At 47.8% G+C, this 21,153-nt stretch overlaps 1 protein-coding gene across 9 annotated transcripts in view; it reads right to left on the bottom strand.

Annotated features, from left to right (window-relative positions):
- Positions 1 to 3,241: 3,241 nt before the first annotated feature.
- Positions 3,242 to 21,153, bottom strand: part of KCNAB2 (potassium voltage-gated channel subfamily A regulatory beta subunit 2) — a 115,744-nt gene continuing 97,832 nt past the window's right edge. For all 9 annotated transcript variants that reach the window (XM_081204020.1, XM_081204024.1, XM_081204023.1 and 6 more), the window contains 6 exons: positions 17,581 to 17,666; positions 16,425 to 16,545; positions 14,218 to 14,312; positions 13,289 to 13,409; positions 11,126 to 11,214; positions 3,242 to 9,948 (listed from right to left, as the gene is read on the bottom strand). In XM_081204020.1, the coding sequence (XP_081060146.1) occupies positions 9,859 to 9,948; positions 11,126 to 11,214; positions 13,289 to 13,409; positions 14,218 to 14,312; positions 16,425 to 16,545; positions 17,581 to 17,666 (602 nt within the window). In that variant the 3' untranslated portion in view covers positions 3,242 to 9,858. The remainder of the gene's footprint in view (positions 9,949 to 11,125; positions 11,215 to 13,288; positions 13,410 to 14,217; positions 14,313 to 16,424; positions 16,546 to 17,580; positions 17,667 to 21,153) is intronic.

Raw genomic sequence — 21,153 nt, 5'->3', positions numbered from 1 at the left:
AGGTGAGCCACAGGTATTCATAGCATTTGTAGAATCATAGAGTTGGAAGGAACCACGAGGGTCACCTAGTCCGACCCCGTCTCCTAATGCAGGAATCTTTTGCCCAACATGGGGCTCACACCCGCGACCCTGAAATTAAGAGTCTCAAGCTCTTATCGACTGAGCTATCTCTTTCTCAAAGGTGCCCTTTTAGTCCCAGAACAAAACTTGAATCAATTGAATGATGAGCCCAGAGTGCAACACTGATTCTTCCCGGCCTGCCTCCTCCGAACCCTCTTGGAATAAGTTGTTTTTGTTGTGCAACCACATCTAGTCTGACCAGATGAATCGCTCTCAGCACAGAGAAGCAGCGACGAGGCTGCCCACGGCCTCCTCACTGCACGAGTCCCTGTTGGCAGTTATGCTTCAATTCTGCTTCTTCCTTAGTATTTTTATTTAGCATTATGGTTTATATCACACTTTTCCTCCAAGAAGCTCAAGGTGGCGTACATGGTTCTCTCCCGCCATTTTTTAATCCTCGCAAAGCAACCCTGTGAGGTAGGTTGGACTGAGAGGCAGCGACTGGCTCCATAAGACTCAGAGCTGAGCAGGAATTTGAACCCAAGTCTCCCACAATTAAGAGCATAAGAAGAGCCTGCTGGATCTTATGAGAAATTCACAAGCAGGACCTAAGCTGAAGAGCCCTCTCTCCTCTTGCAGTTCTCAGCCCAGTATACCTGAAGGAGCGTCTTCACCCCCAATCATTCTGCCCGGATGCTGAGGTTCAATGCTGAAGGCCTTCTGGCGGTTCCCTCACTGTGAGAAGCCAAGTTACAGGGAACCTGGCAGAGGGCCTTCTCGGTAGTGGCACCCGCCCTGTGGAACGCCCTCCCATCAGATGTCAAAGAGAAAAACAACTACCTGACATTTAGAAAACATCTGAAGGCAGCCCTGTTCAGGGAAGTTTTTAATGTGTGACATTTTGATGTATTTTTAATCCTTGTTGGAAGCCGCCCAGAGTGGCCGGGGAAATCCAGCCAGATGGGCTGGTTACCAGTGGCGTAGCGTGGGTTGTCAGCACCCGGGGCAAGGCAAGTAATTTGTGCCCCCTAACCTGTGGATTTGCGCCCCCTAACCCGTGGATTTGCGCCCCCTAACCCTAACCCCAGATGTTGCGCCCGGTGCGGCCGGCCCCCCCTGCACCCCCCACGCTACGCCACTGCTGGTTACAAATAATAAATTAATTCTTCTTCTTCTTCTTCTTCTTCTTCTTCTTCTTCTTCTTCTTCTTCTTCTTCTTCTTCTTCTTCTTCTCCTCCTCCTCCTCCTCCTCCTCCTCCTCCTCCTCCTCCTCTCAGAAACTGACATTCAGACGTATTATTGCCTCCATCTGTGAAAGCAGAGTATAGCCACCAAGAGCCCTCTGCTCCAAATTTCTAGTTCAACACTTCACTCTTCACCTCCCCACCTTCCACCAGCCTTCTACATCAAAGCATTATTCTGAAGATGCAATAAAATTCACAGTTGCAAAGATTATTCTGATGTACCAGGCATAGAAGGACCGAAGACAGATACTTTTAGAGGCCAAAGCAATCAGTGCAAAGCAAGCAAATAGGATCTGGTGAGAGCAGGTTGATATGTGGCTTGGCACTGGCCAACCTTGATCTGCCTATTTGCTGCTCCAGAGGGTAGGACCCAAACCAATGGATTCAAATGGCAAGAAAGGAGATTCTAACTATTAGGAAGAACATTCTGACAGTAGGAGCAGCTGGACAGTGGAATGGACTTCCCCAGAAGGTGATAGACTCAAGGATTTTCAACAGAGGTTGGGTGGCCATCTGCCAGGGATTTTTGAGCTGTGATTCCTTCATTGCAGTGGGGTTGGACTAGATGACCTTTGGGGAGTCCTATCCAACTCTACAATCCTATGATTCCATGATCTCTTGCCCATCACCTGAATTCTGCTGCATGCCCTGTTTTTGGCTCCCACTGTGTCGATCCATTCTGACCCCCTGCTTCAGGATTTTCACTGACTTGCTCTGACACGACCCATTCATGTTGACATCCTTTCCTTTGCATTTGAGTCAGCACTCTGCAATGTTTAGTGAGCTGGTTAAAAATGGATACTTGGGAGTCTGTTGACCCAACAACCCGATAGGCTGACCTTAGGCAGGGCGGTTGAGAGTGAAGTCGCAGATCCACATCACACAACATTGCGAATGGGCAAAGGACACCGTGCCCTTTGCTGGGCAAAACACAGAAGGCTGGAGAGAAACTGCCCATCCAAGAGGGATGGTGCCAAAGCTCGGGGGCAGGATTAGGCCTTTCCTCTCTGGCCTGTCCTTTGCTTTGGAGTTGGCTCGCGGGCTTTAAGGGGCAGTTTGCAGCACTCTCGTTCGACTGGCATTTTGAGACAGGCAAGGGCATGCAAATATTAAAGCCTTGGATATGAGTCACATTTTCATGTTTCACCCATCAAAATAACACGGTTGGAAGCGTTATCTGGGGCAGGTATCATGATGAGCAAGTTGATCCTTAGGGTTGCTGGTGGTGGTTGTTTTTGTACATTTAAATAAATTAATGGGTGTACCCCCAAGGAAGTCTTCTAATTAGTGCCCTTATTGGTTGATGTGGCTGAAAGTGAGTTTGCAAGCTGCCCTAGAATCTTAAGAACATAAGAAGAGCCCCAGCGAATCAGGCCAATGGCCTAGCTAGTCCAGCATGAAGTTCTCACTGTGGACAACCAGATGCCTCTATTGGGGAACCCTGAAGCAGCACAAGAGCACAAGGGAGCACTCTCTGCTCCTGCAGTTTCCAGAAACTGAAATTCAGAGGCAGGGATGAGAGCTCCTTTGGTGTTAGGATCCAGCTCTGTAAGAGTGAGTTCAGAAAGCCTGAAAGTGCCCTTATAAGCTTGGCTTCTGGGCCAGGCTTTTTCTGCTGGCTCTCAGCTGTCCTTCAGCTGAGAGCCTGTGGTGGGGTAATGGTTAGAGCATCAGACGGGGACCTGGTAGAGATGAGGGTTCGAATCCCCATTAAGCCACGAAGCTCACTGGGGTGACCTCGGCCCAGTCACTGCCTCTCACCCTGACCTATCACACAGGGTTGTTGTGAGGATTAAATGCGCAGAACCACGTACCTCACCTTGAGCAACTCGTAGAAAAATGGTAGGGTAGAAATGCAGACGATAACACGAATAGTACATCATCTTCCAAAGGCGCAGAGGAAGAAGAGTTAAAGAGAGAGCTCTGGCGACAACAGATAAAATAAGGGTTGGTTTTTATTTATTCATTTATTCATTCCATAAATACAGAAGCTTTTTCTTTAATCAGTCCAAATCTTTGTCAGGAAGCATGATTGATGGGGGCTAGCAGCCTTTTGCCTAGACGCGGTTAGCTCAGGACTCACAGTCGTCATATATGTCATTTCTAGAGAACGATCACTTTTGTTTTGACATATATAAAAAGGCAAAAAAAGAAAAAAGAGAGAGTATTTTTAATTTTATTTACATACATGGAATTAAAATTAAAAAAAAGACACTGGAAGGTTAACGGGAGGCAGGGGACATTTACAGATCCCCTGCTCCCCCCTGGCTACAGTGGCATTTCTATGGCTCCCTGAAAGAAGTTGATTAGCACGGCAAACACGGCTGATAGGGAAGGTTTTGGGGGGGAAGGTGGAAGCCTTCAGTGAAGGGCTTAGACACTGTGAAACGTTTCAAAGTGGGGCAGACATGGAGGAGAAAATGCACAGTCCTCTGGCATGCAGAGGGGAAAGGGCCCAATCCCAGAGGGTGCAAAGAGGTCAGAATGGTTCTGAATTCCTATTTCATTTGGTGGGGTGTGCGTGATCCTACGGTTGGACCCAGAATTAACTGAGCTTGGTTCTCACTGAAATCAATGGGAGCTAAGTCATGCCTTAACTTGTCCCATTGATTGCAAGTGGGAAACTTCTAAGATGCTGGAATCCCCCCCCCCCATTCTTTGTCTATGTATTGGCAGAACAGCTGCTGATGGCTTTAAATGTAGGGGGTTGGGGGAACCTCTTGAGGCTGAAGTCAAATGGTAAGTGTTCTCCCCCATCAACATCCCCACCGTAAGAGTTGAGGCCGTCTGAAAGTGGGCCCGAGGCTCCTCTACTTCTGGACATGTATCTCTGCCTTCTGCCCTTGCTCAAATAAGTTTTTACATTCCTCCCACAAAAGGGCAGCACATTTAAGCCCCACTGGGGGAGTTAGTTCTGTGCTTAAATCTGCTGGAGGCCACAAAGCTCTAAGTGGCTCAACTTTGCTTGGAGGGGGCAAGCTTCCTGGACAGGGGACCCATCAAGAAAAATAAAATAAAGCAAATATAAAAAAAAAATCAATGATAAAAGTTGGTGATCCAGTGATGGAGGCCACAGCTGTGTTTCGGCAGCTCCTTGACTTTGCAGCTTGCTGCCTCCTGAAACAGCAATTCAGCCTCTGATGCGACCGGTGCTGAAAAGGATTTTGCAACTAGCCCAACTAACTTGGATGAAGCCCATCCTGTCCAAGGCTGCAGGATGGAAAGTGCTCCTCAGACTGGAGAGGGCAGAAATCATAATTCTGAATCCTCCCTGCATGTAGAAAACTTGTCACATGAGCTACTTTTCTCATTGCAGGGACTTCATTTAAAAATGTGATTCTCCCACTGGCAGTCCCGTTCTTTCTTCCTGGCTCCAGGTTCGACCACATCCTTCTGTTACGTTTGCAGCAGAGGGCCCGATTGTTGCATTTCAATGCAGATTGTGTAATTCTGGATTATAATGTAAACTGGACTCGACTTCCTCTCCATCCGTACAGATGACATCAAGTCCAGATAAAGAACCAAATGTTGCTTTGCGGGAGTAGGGGAAAGCAAAAGTTTATAACAAGAGAGGATAGGAAATGCGTTTGACGAAGGCTTCCCACTGGAAACGATTTGGTAAGCGAGGGGTGCGGGGGGCGGACAGACATACAAAAATACTTCTCATCCACGGGGACAGACGTTAGTAAAAAAATAACACAAGCCTTTCGCGGCTCAGTCTGAAAACGCATCATATTTACACTACCCACCGACTAGCCGAAAAAAAGGAAAGAAAAAAAGGAACCCGCTTTCGTACTTAGAACTGGTTTGGAACGCCGCAGCACTTCTGAACCAGGAGCCCCCAGTTCCTGAGTCAGGCTGCTCAGTTCTGGATCCCTCTTGTGCAGGCAGCTGAATGGTTGTCCTCCATGAGTTAAAAAAAATACAAGGAGGGGTGTGTGTGTGGGATAAGAACCCTTTTGCAAGCTCACCCTTGGTGTATGGGCCCCTGGTGTGCCATTGCAAAAAGCAGCCATGGGCAGGTCCCTGCACGATATAGGAGGGCAGCAGGGGAGGGCTTGATAAATCAGGGGAAAGGGCAGAAAAGAGGGTAGTTACAACATTAGGAAGAACTTTCTGACAGTGAGGGCCGTTCGGCTGTGGAAGGGACTCCCTCGGAAGGTGGTGGACTCTCCTTTGATGGAGGTTTCAGCTGTGATTCCTGCATTGTAGGAAGTTGAGCTAGATGAACTTTGGGGGTCCCTTTCCAATTCTATGACCCTGGGACTCCAGGAGCAGGCTGCCTGCCTTTTTGCATTAATCTCTGAAACTGCTTGAAGACATTCCCATCTAGCTCAGGGGGTTGTATCCAACTAAAGCTGCATTTGTACACAGCAACTTTATTCCGTTTCCCTGACCTTTCCCGAACTGTGAATTACCTTGAGTGGTTTACAAAAACCACTTCCGGAAATACGTAGTGAGGAATGGTGCAAGTGTTAGCGCTCGTTTTCATGTTATGTGCAAACAGATTTTTTTTCTTTCCTGGGAGCAAATACAGCAACACAGAAATTAAACTTGCGCTATATCCTGCTCCGTATCTGGAAGTGGCTCGTATGTTGTGTGGCAAGCTCTAATTGTTGGTGCTTGTCTGTCTCGAGAGCCAATGGTGTGCGCCTCCGGGGATGAAGCGAAGTCAAACTGCTGCATTAGCCACACCAAAGTGAGCTCCCTGAATATCCTAAGGAGATTCGCAGTTAGGGAGATGTCGGGAAAGCAGCCTAAGCCTCATTCAGAGTCGGCCCATTGAAATTAATGGACCTGAGTTGGTCATCGCCATTAATCCCAATGGATCTGCTCTGCGTCGGGCTAGCACTGGGAACAATCCAGGAAGTTTCTCCATTGGGGGTGGGGAAGAGGCCCCAAACTGTGGGAACCCAAATTCATTGTGCTTCTGAAGTTGATTGCAAATGCAGCAATAGCGAGGTGGATGCAGTTGCATTCGTGGCTGCTGCCCGACAGCCAGAGGAAACCGAATCGTGAAGTTGTGTGTCCACATAAAAGCAAACAAAAACAACAACAAAGCAAATCAGGGCATGAATGCAATTTCATTCTTTTTGCCAGGAAGAGAGTCATAAATGCATAGCTGCTTTTGTCACCAGGACAGTCTGGCATGCATATTGTCGAAAAGCCTTATTGCAAAGCTGTTGTTCAATGAACTGGCTGCTTTCCCGGCAAAACTCTGGGCATCCATCCATTTTTGCTCCTTTTCAGGGCGTTGGGCTAAATGGCCCTTTAGGTCCCTCCCAACTCTACAGTTCTATGATTCTGTTATTTGGGTTTCCGGTTTTATTTCCCCTCTGCTGTTTGCTACATTCCCAGCTGAGAATAAGTTTCATTGCTCCCTCCCCCCAAAACAGGAAGAGTCTGGATGCAGGCAATAGTTTTTAAAAAGCTAAAAGCAGTTGGAGGGATGTACCATTTCCTATGGTGCCTCTGTGTACTCTCAGGTGCACAGACCACCCACTTTTCAACACACATGCACTTCTTTTGTCCTACTGTTACCTCTGGCCAAAGAGGTGTGGCAGGTTGCTAACACGGCAAAAGCCTACCAAACCTGTTTGACCACAGGCAAAACTGGAGGGACAATGGTGCCTTCATTTCTTGGGGGTGGGGCGGGGCGGAAGAAACCCTTGGCTGCAGTTTTGTAAAGGAAGGCTCTAGGAATTCTCTAGCCACCTAACATTAATTTTTAGGCATTATTTTAAAAATAAACAAATCTTTGCTTCGAAGTCATAGGCCATAAAAGAAACCCACTAAAATGCTGGAAATGTTCAGGATGCCAAACCAGTTTTTCTGCAAGATTGCCTGATGCCATATATGCCCATTTGACTGCTTTGATCTTTGGAACAGTCAGGAGCACCACATAATGCCTGTTCCACAATGGTAAGAAATTGGTATATTTTAGTGTGGCAGCACCTACACTGTGGAACTCCCTGCCTATTGACACCTGTCAGGCACCTTCACTGAACTCTTTTTCGGATCCTGCTAAAAACACTGTTGTTTTAGACAAGCCTGCCCAGATTTACTGATGTTTGTTTATAATCTGGTCCCCAGCTTATCATTGATTTTAATTACTGTATTTTGCACTCCATAAGACGCACCAAACCATAAGACGCACCTAGTTTTTGGAGGAGGAAAACAAGAAAAAAAATATTCTGAATCTCAGACGCCAGAACAACAAGAGGGATCGCTGCGCACTGAAAGCAGCGATCCCTCTTGCTGTTCTGGCTTCTGGGATAGCTGCACAGCCTGCATTCACTCCATAAGACGCACACACATTTCCCCTTACATTTTAGGAGGGGAAAAGTGAGTCTTATAGAGCAAAAAATACGGTATTATTTTTTGAACGTTTTAAATAGCTGACTGTAATTGTGCTTGCTGATAATATTATGGTTTTATTCTTTTTTTGCAAACCACTTAGAGGTCTCTTCTTTTTTTACAATCAAGTATATACGCTTTGGGGGGGGGAGGGAATTAGATGAAGGATGCCCAACTGCATCCTTCCTCAAGTCACTGGGGCCCGTCAAATATTTCACCACTTCTAACAGCTGTCTGGGCAGGGGCTGATGAGAATTGGAGTCCAAAAAGACCTGGAAGGCATTGGCTCTGCTCCATTTGCCGCCCTGTTACACCTGCTGTAGGGCTGCAGTATCAATTGATAAGCAAGTAAAGGTAAAGGTACCCCTGTAGCCTTCAACTTATTACATTTGGGGTTGGTACAAATCCAAAAAAAAAACCGGGGAAGGGAGATAGAGACAATGAACATACAGCATCAGATGCAACACTTTGGAATTCAGGGGCTGATTTTGTGTGCGGCCATTCCAGAAGGCAAGCTCATCTCATAGCCAACTAAGGCACAATCTTTGCATTGGCCGCAACGGGACAGGGAAAACTCTCCTCTGAGAGGGGCTCTGGGCCTCTCGGACGCCGTGGCCACAGAGATGGCGGGGTCAGGGGCGGGGTGGCCCCTTCCGTGGGGGGGACCTTCATGCTGTCACATCCCCCCTTCTGGCTCCCCACTTGGAAGGGACTATTCTGCTGTGGGAATTGATGGATGGGACCCTAAGCTTATCCTACGAAGTGGGGGGGGGGCGACAAGTGCATATCAACCTGGAGGGGGGGTGGAAGTACAGGCTCTTGATTCCTCTGGGAACCTCTCTCTGCCTGCTCAGAGCAACAAGGCTGTGAAGGACATCAAGGCAGCACCTCAAGCTGTAGAAAGTGAGGGACATTTTTTTGTGAGGGTGGGGAGTATCTGAGGGAGGACATGGGAGGATGAGCAGGTACTAAGCGGACCTCCTGGGGTCAGAAGAGGGCCTGAGTGAGATATAGGACAAAGAAGAAGAAGAAGTAGAGTTTGGATTTGATATCCCACCTTTCACTCCCCTTCAGGAGTCTCAAAGCGGCTAACATTCTCCTTTCCCTTCCTCCCCCACAACAAACACTCTGTAAGGTGAGTGGGGCTGAGAGACTTCAGAGAAGTGTGACTAGCCCAAGGTCACCCAGCAGCTGCATGTGGAGGAGCGGAGACGCGAACCCGGTTCCCCAGACTGCAAGACTACCGCTCTGAACCACTACACCACACTGGCTCTCACATCTTTCCAACCAGGAGGTTCTAGGTTTCTAGTCTAGGCCTTCTGTTTCTCCATGGCCAAGCCTTTCTTCTTGACCCCACCTGGGGAAGAGATGGGTCAGTTTCAGCCTGTGAATGTCCCATCCCCCTGATCTCTCCTCTCTGACCCCCTGCCTCCCCCTCCCCCAGCTCTGAGGCTAAGTGATAGAAAGAATGAGCCACTTTTTGCAAAATGTGGCCTGTGGGACCTTGCAGAACTGGGCACTCTCTGCTCAGCCAATTCACTCCGAATCCGTCTTATTCCCCCAAAAGTCATAACAGGGAAAGAGGGAATGGTTGGCAGCAGGGAGGGTGCCTGTAGTGGCTCCCCCAAAGCAGCTTCTGACACTTCCAGGAGGCTGGCCAAGGCACATTCCTCAAAGCTCCTCTAGTTGGGCTTACAGAGAGTTGGGATGGTGGATCGAAGCATAACCTTAACTCTGCCCATTTAAAAGAAGAAGAAGAAGGTCCCAGCTCAAACCGAGATGAGCTGAGCGCTGTGATATTCTCTCTGTGCGTAGATACGGTGGTTGGGAGAAAGAGAGAGAGAAAAAAACGACTGCAAGGAAGAGAGAGAGGAGGACGGAGAGAAGAAAACTCAAAAGTTGTTTTCTCCTTCGAAAAAGGAAGCATGGACGTGAAACCAACCTCACTCGCCCCTTTCCCAAACCTGCAGCGTTTTCTTGCATTCAAAATGAAAATTAAAGTTTAAGAAGCCTATGCAGTCTGGCGACGTTTGAATACGGTTTTCTCTAGGACGCCTTCGTTTCAGACGCTGCGCTGTTGTCTTGGGTTGCGAACCGTTATTTCTTGACTTGGCTTCGATATAGCTTTAAGCAAGCGAACGGGAGAGGCAGAGGAATTCAAGGAGTAGAAAGTCCCAGGCGGGAACAGGATTCCCGATTAGGACCGGTAGTCCTTTTTGCTGTAGGGTTTATTGCCCAAGATGCTGTCGATCTCATGGATAAGAGAAGAGGAGAGTTTTGGAAGAACCTGCCGGGTGGAAACGACAAGTAAGAGGGAGAGGTCATAAGTTAGATTTTGATTATGACGCTATCAAGCCTGTGCTTATTTTCTTTCTTTCTTTGGAGCATTTGTACCCAGCTCTTCAGCCGCTTACGTACAATGGAAATGAGGCAGTCCTTACCTGCAGGCTTATAATAAATACCAACAATAACAATAGACGACACACAAGGGAAATGGGACTGGGGAAGAGGGAAGAGGAAAAAGCAAAACTCAGGAATCAATTTCTTAACAGTTCCTAAAATGACCAGATGGCACAGTTAAGGAGCAGGAGCTGCCTGATGGAGGTGGCATACCTCACACCAGAGTCGATGGAGTGATTTGTGTTGCCTCCAGAGAACTCGTAGTGCTACGTGCTGATCCTCCTGCACCCATATTGCATCATCACTGAGAAGTAGGTTTGGCTAAGAAGACAAATGCATGTTCTGACATACTGAACGGCGTAAAACCCTAAAGCAGTGGTTCTCAACCTGTGGGTCCCCAGATGTTGTTGGACTACAACTCCCATCATCCCTGAGCTCTGGCCTTGCTAGCTAGGGGTGATGGGAGTTGTAGTTCAACAACATCTGGGGACCCACAGGTTGAGAACCACTGCAAAGCAAGGGTTGCGTTCCCTTTGGTGGGTGAACGTCTAAGTGTTGCATGTAAGGCGAGTTAAGAAGCACCCCTAAAAAAAAAGCAATCTTTTGCTACAGTAGCCTCCTCCTGAGGGTGATAGAGCTATTCTGACCTGGAGGGGTCTCAAGAGAGACCCCATTCAAGGCAGCCAGTCTGGCATGTTCTAAGACAGCTGAGTTGCAGAAGCATCTGCTCAATTCACTGTCTCCTTTCAATGTAAATATCATTGTTTGCAAAACTATAAGCAGAGAGTGTGAAGCCAAGATATGAACCCCCAAATATCGTCCCTTCCTCCTCAATCCCTTCTCTCCCATGCCAACAATCAGTAATCAAATAGTTTTCAATAGTCTGAAGGCTGGATGGTCATCTACCAGGGATCCTTCAGCTGCAATTCCAGTATTACAGTGGCTTAGACTAGAGGCCCCTTCCAGCCCTGCAGTTCTATGGTTCTATGTCCAGAGCATTCCATGCAAGAAAAACGAACAAAGATCAGTTTGCCAGGGCCTGAAGGTGGGTGATGGGTGCTCACCTGTATTGCTCCAATATTCTCCATTAACTGGTCTGCATTGGAAGCCCCCAGCAAGACGGAGCTGACTCCTTCATTCCGCAAACACCATGCTGGAGGTGGGGGAAAAGAAAAGCATTAGGGGAATGTAATGGAGACACTGCCAAGGCCACCTGGGGGATTGTTTGGGGCCAGAGTCTTTTTGGGGGAGAGTCAAGTGATTAGTTCAAGAAACTCTGAGCAGTGTCAAAAAGTCACTTTTGCTCTCAAGCTCTGGACAGATAAGGGCACATATATTTCTTCACAAGATGCATCTACCATGTGAAATTTGCTGCCTACGGTTAAGGCGAAGGCTACTAGCTTAAGAAATCTTTGGAAAGAAGAATTATATAAATCTGGAGAAGCTGTGAAAACTAAATGGAGCTTCTGAGTACCAGTTTCCCTCTGTCTCTGTTTCTCTCTGTGTAGAGAAAACAGTGGAGGGGACTCATTGCCCTCATGTCCTGCACGTGAGTTTCTGTCTGTCCCCTGTTGGAAACAGAAGGCTGGGTCTAGATCAGGGGTCCCCAACCTGCAGCCCATGGGCCGGAAGTGGCCCACAGAGGCTGTTTAACTGGCCCACGAGCCGCCCCCAAACCAAGCCGCCCACTGGGCAAATCCCCACATGTTGCGCTAAACCAGTGCAGCATGGCACAGGGACTCTCTTCTGTGGCTCCAGAAATTGCTTCTGCGCATGCCCAGACGCCAAAAATTGCTTCTGTGCGGGGCCACCAGGTGGCGCGTTGGAAGATGGCCGACAATAACATCTCTCTGACCCATACGAGGTAATTAAGGGGCTGCTATGGGAAGTATGCAGTCTTCCTACCCCCCCCCCCCAGGAGATGGGGGGTGCTGCCTTGCCAGCGGTGTTCACAATGCACCCCCTGATCCGAGAGATGGGGGTGCCGAACACTTGGCATGAGCCCTCGGTGAAGTCAGATCTTCCTGACGCCGATTCCAATTAGCGCATGCTGGTTGCTTCAGCTCGGAATTATAATTGGAAACATACGATTGGAATGAAGCTGAAGCACATATATCAAGTAATGTTTGAGAGATAAAACTGCTGATTAATGGATCTCTGTGACTGGGAGTGACGGATGGATAAGTAAATCTTCTGATGAATCACCACTAGGAGACTGTATATTTGGAATGAAGGGGGGGGGGTGGAGGAAAAAACTTTTTTTTCCCTTTGCACGATGTGATATTAATAACCCTTCACCCCAGATAGAAATAAGATCGTTGCGTTTTCACTAATCACAAGCAGGAATTCAAGAACTGTGTGGGATGGATTATAACAGCAGAGAGGATTGGTGAGCGGTGAGAAAGAGGAAAATTTTCATGACGCAGTTAAAAAATGGCGTCTCGCCAAGACAGGCTTGCCGGAGAAAGAAGGACAGGGGGAGGAGAATCAGGATCGTTCGAAAGAGAAGGAATGTTGGAACACAAGCTTGACCTGACAGAGCCTCCTGATTCATTTGATTTATTTGGCAAGCCTGAGAAAAGTAAAGGACAGACCGAAGATTATTATTATTATTTTTTGGAAGCGTTGAACAAATGCTGTCCCTGAGTGATATGATCTTTGGAGAGTACAAAACCCACACAAAGGATGCCTGTTTTCAATCTGCTTGTGAAAATTATCAGAGATCGCAAAGAAAGGAATATACGATAACAATAAGAAGAGAAAGAAAGTAATAAAGGACTATCTGGATTGAACTGGATAGAACTGTCTAATTAAAGCAGTAATATAAGTGATGTTTGGACTCACTCAGAGTTTTGGACTCGTGCGGAGCTTGATGTATGGGTACCCCCAACAAAATTTAAAATTTGGCTGTATAATTTGGAACTAATGTGATTTGGATAATGTGATGTGATTGGCCTGTTAATAAAAATTATTTTTTAAAAAATGCTTCTGCGCAGGCGTGGTTTTTGGTGTCTGGGCATGCGCAGAAGCAATTTCTGGAGCCACGGACATGTGCAGCTGCGATTTCTGGAGGATCTCTGTGGGAGTGATCCAGCCCATGCCCAGTAAGCCTTTCCGACCCCTGGTCTAGATGGATCCGCTACCCAGCCAAGCTGCTCTCCCATTCTGCAGAGACAGCCACTGCCTCCAGGAAAGGGTCGGGATGGAGGTAAACGTTTCCCACTTACCAATGGCAAGTTGGGGCAGAGTGCAGCCCAGCCGCTCGGCGATGGCCTGCAGTTCCTTCAGCTTGGCTTGCTGCCGCCTCCCTTCCTCACTCAAGATCTTGTCTTTCAGCCACTGGTAGCCCTGCGGTTGGGGAGAGGAAAGAGACCAGTGGCAGGCGGAAGCAAAGAGAAACCAAGGTATGTGAGGTATAGAATCTAGTGGGACTAAGATGCTAAACCAGCCAGATCAGTTCATTGGTTAAGGCAATAGCTTCGGCCAGCCAGTTATGAACTGCCATTTAAGAGCACAAGTAGAGCCTGCTGGATCAGGCCGATGGCCCATCTAGTCCACTATCCTGTTCCCACAGTGGCCAACCAGATGCCTGTGGGAAGCCCGTAAGCAGGATTCAAGCACAACTGCCCTCCTCCCTCCTGTGGCTTCCAGCAACTGGGGTTCAGTAGTTGTGGAGGCAGAGCATAGCCATCGTGGCTAGTAGCCATTTACATTAGAAGGAGGTTGCCCTGTTGCCACTGAGGCAAATCGGGGTAACCTCCCTCACCTAACTGGAAAAGACACCACCTTGCAAAGCGGAAGAACAATGGCCAAGGTTCTGCTTGTGAGTTTTAGCTGATGCTGGAAGTTGGAGACACAGAGGCATGCCTTGCTCTGGGCTGGGCTCAAGAGCTGTGGTTCAGGGAAGCCGGATCTGTTGGGATATTGATGCTCCGAGCCCCTCCATCCTCTGCTCAGGACATTTCAACGTATTTATTATATGTGCCGATAAAACCATATATCCTAGAGATACCCCAGGCCCCAATGACCTTCATTCCAAGGGAATGGAACCCCGGGTAAGGCCTGGGCCTCCCGAGTCTCCTGTCACTCAGAGACAGGGGCACGTGCGACAGTATTTCCCTTCTGCCGGTCCCAGCGACCAATTGCCACTGCTCACTTTTAGCGATGCTCGTGAGTAGGGCGGGATCCCCCCGTCGTATTTCCCCGAAACGATTCCACATGCTAAAGGGGACCACGTCATGGCGCCCACACCTAAGGGGAGAAAGAGGAAAAGGCAAGTTGGAGGGTGGAGAGGAAATGCTTAACAGCAATGTTGGAGAAGGGAAGACGGAGAGGTGATGTTATTGTTATTCACATAATTCATTAGTCCCAGGGCAACCCAAAGTGACTTACAACCAACCAGACAGACAACCGCACTCCCAAGTTACACTGAAACCAAGACGTAAAAGAAGGTATGTATGTATGTATGTATGTATGTATGTATGTATGTATGTATTTATTTATTTATACATACATTATAAATTATAAGTTGTGTGTTCTTGTTTCTCCTTTTAAGTGGTTGTGGTAACCACAACCTTTTACTCCTTTTGTGGTATTTTATGCATTGTGACTTGCTGTAAACTTTTATTGATTATAGTTTTTAGCAATTATTGTAATTGGTAATTATTATTACTAATTGTGATTGGTAATTATTATTTGCTGATATTTAGCTTTACTGTTTACTATTATAGTCTAATGGATTGTTGAATATTGCTTTATTTGATATAAGTTGTTTATTTTAACATTATCGTGGTTGCTTTGTATTGGATGAGATGGTTATTATGTGTGTGAACTTGGCTGTCTATTTTGTTTCTTCAGCTTGTAAACCACCTTGAGTATAGTAATATAGAAAGGCGGTATAAAATTTAAAAGTGAAATAAAATGGGGAAAAATAGAAATCTATTAAAAACATTCCATTTGCTTCTGAAAGGCCACAGATAATTAAAGGCCAAAGGTCTGGCTATAGAGGAAAGATTTTGCCTGGTGCCTAAAGATGTATAATGAAGGTGCCAGACAAACCTCCCTGGGGAGAACAGTCCACAAATGGGGAGCCACTGCAGAAAAGGCCTGTTATTGTGTTGCCACCCTTTGGACCTCATGCAGTGGCAGCACACAAACAGGGGCCTCAGAGGATGATCTCAGGGTCTGGGTCGGTTCATATGGGGAGAGTCAGCCCTTGAAGTATTGCACTCCTGAACCGTTTAAGGAGGTACAAGGTAAACTCCCTTTAATAGCCAGGACAACCCAGTCAGATGGGTGGCATAATCATCATCTACTAATCCCCTAGGACCAGTGGTGTGTGTGTGTGTGTGTGTGTGTGTGTGTGTGTGTGTGACTTACGTAATTCCATCTTTCCCCCCTTTGTGTGTTTCTTTAAAACACATTTTATTTTATTACATCCCTATCTCGCCTTTCTCCAATTGATGGGAATACAAGGGGGTCTGTACAGCCAGGCACTGATCAGCCCTTTTCTACCATCAGTAAAAGGGCAGCCCAGGGACCTCCAGCCCCTGCAGAGCCAATTCAGAGAGGCTAGGATGGCGAGGTCAAAGCTGGCTTGTTGGGACAGGATTAAACATTCAGAGGAAAGGCTGCTGCTCCTGACCCTTTTCTGACATTTTTATTAATGATAATTAATATGCTGAAAGCCTCTTAATCCCAAGCTGCAGTTTTGAGCCAGCAGGGCAAAAAAGGTTAAGCAAAACAGTTTCCCCAAATAACTGCTATTTGGGGCCCTTTGGGAAGCAGATCACGGGGGAGGCACCAGAATGCTGGGATTTCCGTTCTGTTGCTTCCCTGAGCCAGGGGAAGGGTGGGATTTAAGGGCCAAACCGGATGGGAGATGTGCAGGAGATCTCCAGTCAAATGGCCTGGATGTTTTGGATAAACTTTAAAGCCCCCAGGGAGTGTGTGCTGAATCAGGCCCTGGGCTACGGGTTCTGGGGCGGGGAAGGATGCCAAACTGTTCCACCCCCACCCCTTGCTAAAGTCCTGTTATTTATTTATTGCATCCCAAACTTTGTCCTCCATGGAGCTCAAGGTGGCTTACATGGTTTCCCCCCTTCTCCTCAGTTAATCCCACAACAACAACCCTGCGAGGTAGGTTAGGCTGAGAGACAGTCACTCTGAGCCCCCATTCTGGACCACTGGTCCCTGGGAATCTGTACTTGCTGACCCCTTCTGCCTCTTGTCAGCAGTACTAAAGCAAACAGCCTCACCCAAGCTAAGAGCATGGCACCCCTTTCTCTCAGCAGGGCAGCATCACCTCTGCCGCCTTTATTCAGCCTTGCTGGCATTCCAGAGGTGGCTTCCGCACACGCTTACCGATCTTGTGGAATAGCTCTGGAAGCTGCACTTCCACTTTCTCTCTCTGGAACATGTGGTACTCTGCTTGCTCACAGATGGGCGGGATGAGGTTGAACTGGCGAGCCACTGAATACGCTTCCTATGGGGGGGGGGAAAGCAACAACACCCCAAAGCAGTCAGGAAGTGGGCGAGGCGGAAGAAGAGAAGAAGAAGAGTTTGGATTTGATATCCCGCTTTATCACTACCCTAAGGAGTCTCAAAGCGGCTAACATTCTCCTTTCCCTTCCTCCCCCACAACAAACACTCTGTGAGGTGAGTGGGGCTGAGAGACTTCAGAGAAGTGTGACTAGCCCAAGGTCACCCAGCAGCTGCATGTGGAGGAGCGGAGACGCGAACCCGGTTCCCCAGATTACGAGACTACCGCTCTTAACCACTACACCACACTGGCTCTGCCTGCTCCTTTGTGCCATGGTGTGTAGCATACCGGACACCTGGACCTCCTGCCCAGGTCCACGGCTTGGCAGGGAAATAAAAGAAAGCCACTCCAGGGATTGAGGAAAGTTAGGGTTCAGGTCCCAGCTCATGCAAAAGAAAAAGGCCAGGGGACCCCTGAGGATGCACAGAGCGCTTTTCCCCTCACCACTAAGTACAGAGAGCTCCTACCCATCTTGGCTCCTAGCCCTGTTTGGGTGTTTGACCCCCTCCCCCCATCAGAATAGGGCCTCTCCCCTGTTGCAATCCCATTGCCCAGTCATACCACCCTACATACTTTTGAGGGAAAGGTCTTAGCTGCACCTCCATTCCTGTTTCTCCCCCCCCCCCATCAAAGCTCCAGTATTTGGCAGCTCTGTTCCTTCCAGCCTTTGAACACCCATTGGGCAACTCAGCCATTCCTTTCTGCTTCTCAGACTGCGTCTCTGGTTCAAGAAATTTCCCTTCCGCCTTGTTTCCCCAGAGTTGAGCCTGTGGCTTTTATCTTCATTCCTGGCAATTCATCCATCTATCCTCCTAGATTCATTTTACTTTTGAGGCAAAGGTTGGAAGCGGGTGGGTCCCAGTTTTACACATCTGCCTGACATCTTTTCTATTAGCCACTCACTCTTCCTCTCTGCTTCCCCTTCTCTCTCTCTCTTTCTTCCACCCTTTTTACCCCCCCTTTCTTCATCCACAATACCATAATCTCCATGGAGCTCCACCGCGACGTCCCCCAGTACATGGCCATCCCTTGGTTGATGACGTGGGTCATGGCTCGCACCGTCTCTGGAAAAACGAGAAAGGAAGAAAGAGAGAAGGAACAAGAGAGGCGTTAAACCCAAGGCGATGAGCCGGCCTGCCCTGTCGAATTAAGGCCACGACACCAAAAAAAAAAAAAAGGAGAAAAGAAAAGGAGGGACCAGGGTGGGGAGGCTTTGACTACTCAGACATCTTGCAAGCAGCGTAAATTATTGGCCTCAAAAGTGGGGAGGATGGGAGGATGGGGAGAGGGAGGAGCTGAGAACAGCAACTCCCTATGGAAAACCAGACCATATCTCCAGGGAAATGCCTCACACTGATGGTGCGCCGGGAGATCCCATCCAAAAACCGGCGGAAAGGCAACGAGTTCACGAAATGAAATGGAAACAGACAAAAGGTGGGAGGATGAAGCTGTCGGTGACCAGATGGGTGGGGTGGGGTGGGGTATGAAGGGACAGCACAGAAGGGCAGCTTATGGAAAAGAGCCTTCCAGAGTGGGCATCGAAGGGTCAACCCAAAGGGCTGTTCCAAAGGGCCCACTGTGGCCTAGAGAAGTTGCTAAGCACAGGGTGATCAGCAGGGACATTTCTGACCATCCTCCCCAACCAGGACCAGGAACTCAAAGAGGTCCTCCTGACTCTCAGGAGCCACCCAAGCCATTTTGCTGCCTGAGGCGAAGATGGTGCGTTCCCCATTCTACGCACAAAGCCGCACTAGACTGGTAGCTGGATTTTATTTCAGAACAGGTGGCGGGACAGAGTGCTCCTCCACAGCCTAGGGCAGCAGGCTAGCTTAGGAGCTGCAGGGCCCTAGTCACTTTCTGTCTCTCAGAATTTGCCGCCTGAGGCAGCTGCCTCATTCTGCCTTGTGAAAGGGCTGGGACTGCTGGCTCTGAACAGGGAGGCTCCTGCCTTTGAGCTCTTGTGTCATTAGATTTGCCAAGGTCCATGTAGCCCAGCACTGGGTTGCTAAGAACAGCCAGGAACAAGGAAGGTGACACCTTTTGGAGGTTCCTGGCTGGCGTGTGCATTAGATGGGGACAACGATTTCATCCAGCAGGGCTCTGGTTAAGGATGCGGGGAGAAGTTCAATTCAGTTCACACTTTCTGGAACAATATGTGAACCAAAAGTCAGACAAGTTTCCTGAAGCACCATTGGAGGTTTGCCTTCTGCTTACTTGAATAGGAACTTCCCAGGCTGTGCATCAAGGTGGCCTCTAAGATTATTATTTTATGTGATCGGGATTTTATAAGCCAATGGGGAGCACCCACACTTCTCTCTGTGCCCCCAAGCTAACTGCCCCACCCCTCTCCCTTCACAACAAAGAAAAACCCATTCCCTCAGATCTTCTCTCTTCCTTTGAATATTTCCACAAGGCCTGTCCACTTGTTTGGCAAGAAAGCATTGCTTCTTCTGGATGCCTAGGTACCGAAGAGGTCATTCATAAAACTAGGAGCTGGTTCATTCATAAAACTAGGAGCTATTGTGGGGCAGAGGAGAAGCCGGCTTAGGACAACGGCGCTTCTATTTAAAAGCTAGGCTGAAGGAAGGGTTGCCCTCCTTTAATACAGAAGCTGGGACTGGACATAGAATTTAGCATCCTTAATTAAACAACAACACCAACAGGTCAAGTTTCCAGCCCTTCAGGTCAGAAAGATATGCTTGAAAGCGTCTGAGCAAATAGCTGTGAAACTTCATGCTGAAATCAATTTGCCTTTGCAGAGCCAAGGGGTGTTTCATGGACCCTGGGACTTTTGGGGTTTGGACATTCTTTCAGCTGTCCCGCCGCCATGGGGGTTCTGAAGCATGCATGGCAAGAGTCCTCAAAAATCCTTCCAGCCAAAGCAAAATAATAATAATAATAATAAAAACCAACAGCAACCAACAACCGCAAAACAGTTGCATGCCAAAAAGCAGAGTAGGAATTTGAGAGCAAAAACGAACCAATCACATCCCATGCACCAAACTAAAAGGAGGCCCCTTTTGAGATGTCTCTAAAGCTGCTCCCAGTTCTCAGGGTTGGAAGAAAATCAAGGATTTATCTAGTGCAGCAACCTGCTCTCACAGTGGCCAAGGAGATGTCTATGGGATGCACGCTAGTAGGACCTTAGTACAAGAGCCCTCCCCCCTCCTGCTGTTTCCAGCAACTGGTATTCAGAAGCATCGCTGCCTCCAGTTATTGACATAGCCTTCTCCTCCAAGGTCAGCTCTACTCAGATTACAGGGTAGAACTAACTTCAGTCTGTCAGTTTCAATGGGTCTACTCTGAGTGTAACTGAGTTGGATGCAATCCTTCGTTTTCTGCAGTGATCTGGTATCACAACCACTATTTTACATACACAGATGTTCAAAATAATTCCTCTGGTCTCCCAAGCTACTCTGCTGGCTATTTAGTTATTGAGATACTAGACCACCGAAGAAGACCAGTTGGTGGTCAAGATCCTTTTCGTGTACATTACGTACAAAAGATTGCATGCCACAAAATTTGTTTTACAAAGGGCACATGTTACTTTTATCACCACCACCATCATCCTTCATTGATTTAATCAAAATATTCATATACCACTAGTCACATCGGAGCAGTTTACAACAATTATACTTAATATCATACAAAAACCATTATATAAAGGTTAAAATATGTTACTGAAACCTATATTCTTAATTGCCTGCATAGGCCTGATGGAATAGAAAAGTTTTCTGTAGGCACCTCTCTTCCGTAGGTTGAAAGGGAACGTGCCTGCTAAATTTCTATTGGCACAAAGCATTCCACCACATGGGGTGAAAGACCCTAAAGATTTGGTTTCTTGCGGTCATCAAATGAGTCTCGCCAAATGAGTCTTGTCAAAGCGATAAACAACGACCTGACATTCAGAAGACATCTGAAGGGAAGTTTTTAATATGTGACATTTTAGTGTATTTTTCATCTTTGTTGGAAGCCGCCCAGAGTGGCTGGGGAAACCCAGCCAGATGGGCAGGGTACAAATAATAAATTATTATTATTATTATTACAACTCAGGGTACGCTTATTATTTTAATAGCTCCAAGTTTCTCTGTTTCTTAGCTACAAACTGCTTCACAGCCAATGGGGTGACACTAAAAGAGTGTACATTCGCTGCTTGGTGTCAGTTGATGTCCCTTCGCAGTTTTTGCAAAGGGGTTCGATTTCTGCCAATCTGTTCCTTTGCCTCATGCATCCTCAGAGGCAGTGAACTCAGGGTGGGAGATTATTGCGGCAAAACAGCAGGCACATTTACCGGGGTCTTGGGATACCCGGCTGCATCTCGTAGGTTTCTTTTTGAAAATGACGAGCATCTCACGAAAGGGGGTGCGGCAGGGTGCAAGGCCCACCCCACTGAGAACTTCAGGAAGAGTTGTCAAATTTCGAAGGGGTGCAGGAAAGAGCATCACAGACACAAGGCATGCATTTCAGAGACAGCAGAGGAAAACGTGGAATGGAATGAACCAGGGAGGACGGTGGGGTGGTGGGGTGGCGGAAGAGATTTTGGATTTTAAA

The sequence above is a fragment of the Podarcis bocagei genome (assembly GCF_964188305.1).
Source record: "Podarcis bocagei genome assembly, chromosome: 7".
Lineage (NCBI taxonomy): Eukaryota > Metazoa > Chordata > Lepidosauria > Squamata > Lacertidae > Podarcis > Podarcis bocagei.
The sequence above is the reverse complement of the archived record's forward strand: the minus strand, read 5'-3'. Positions and strand labels throughout refer to the sequence as shown.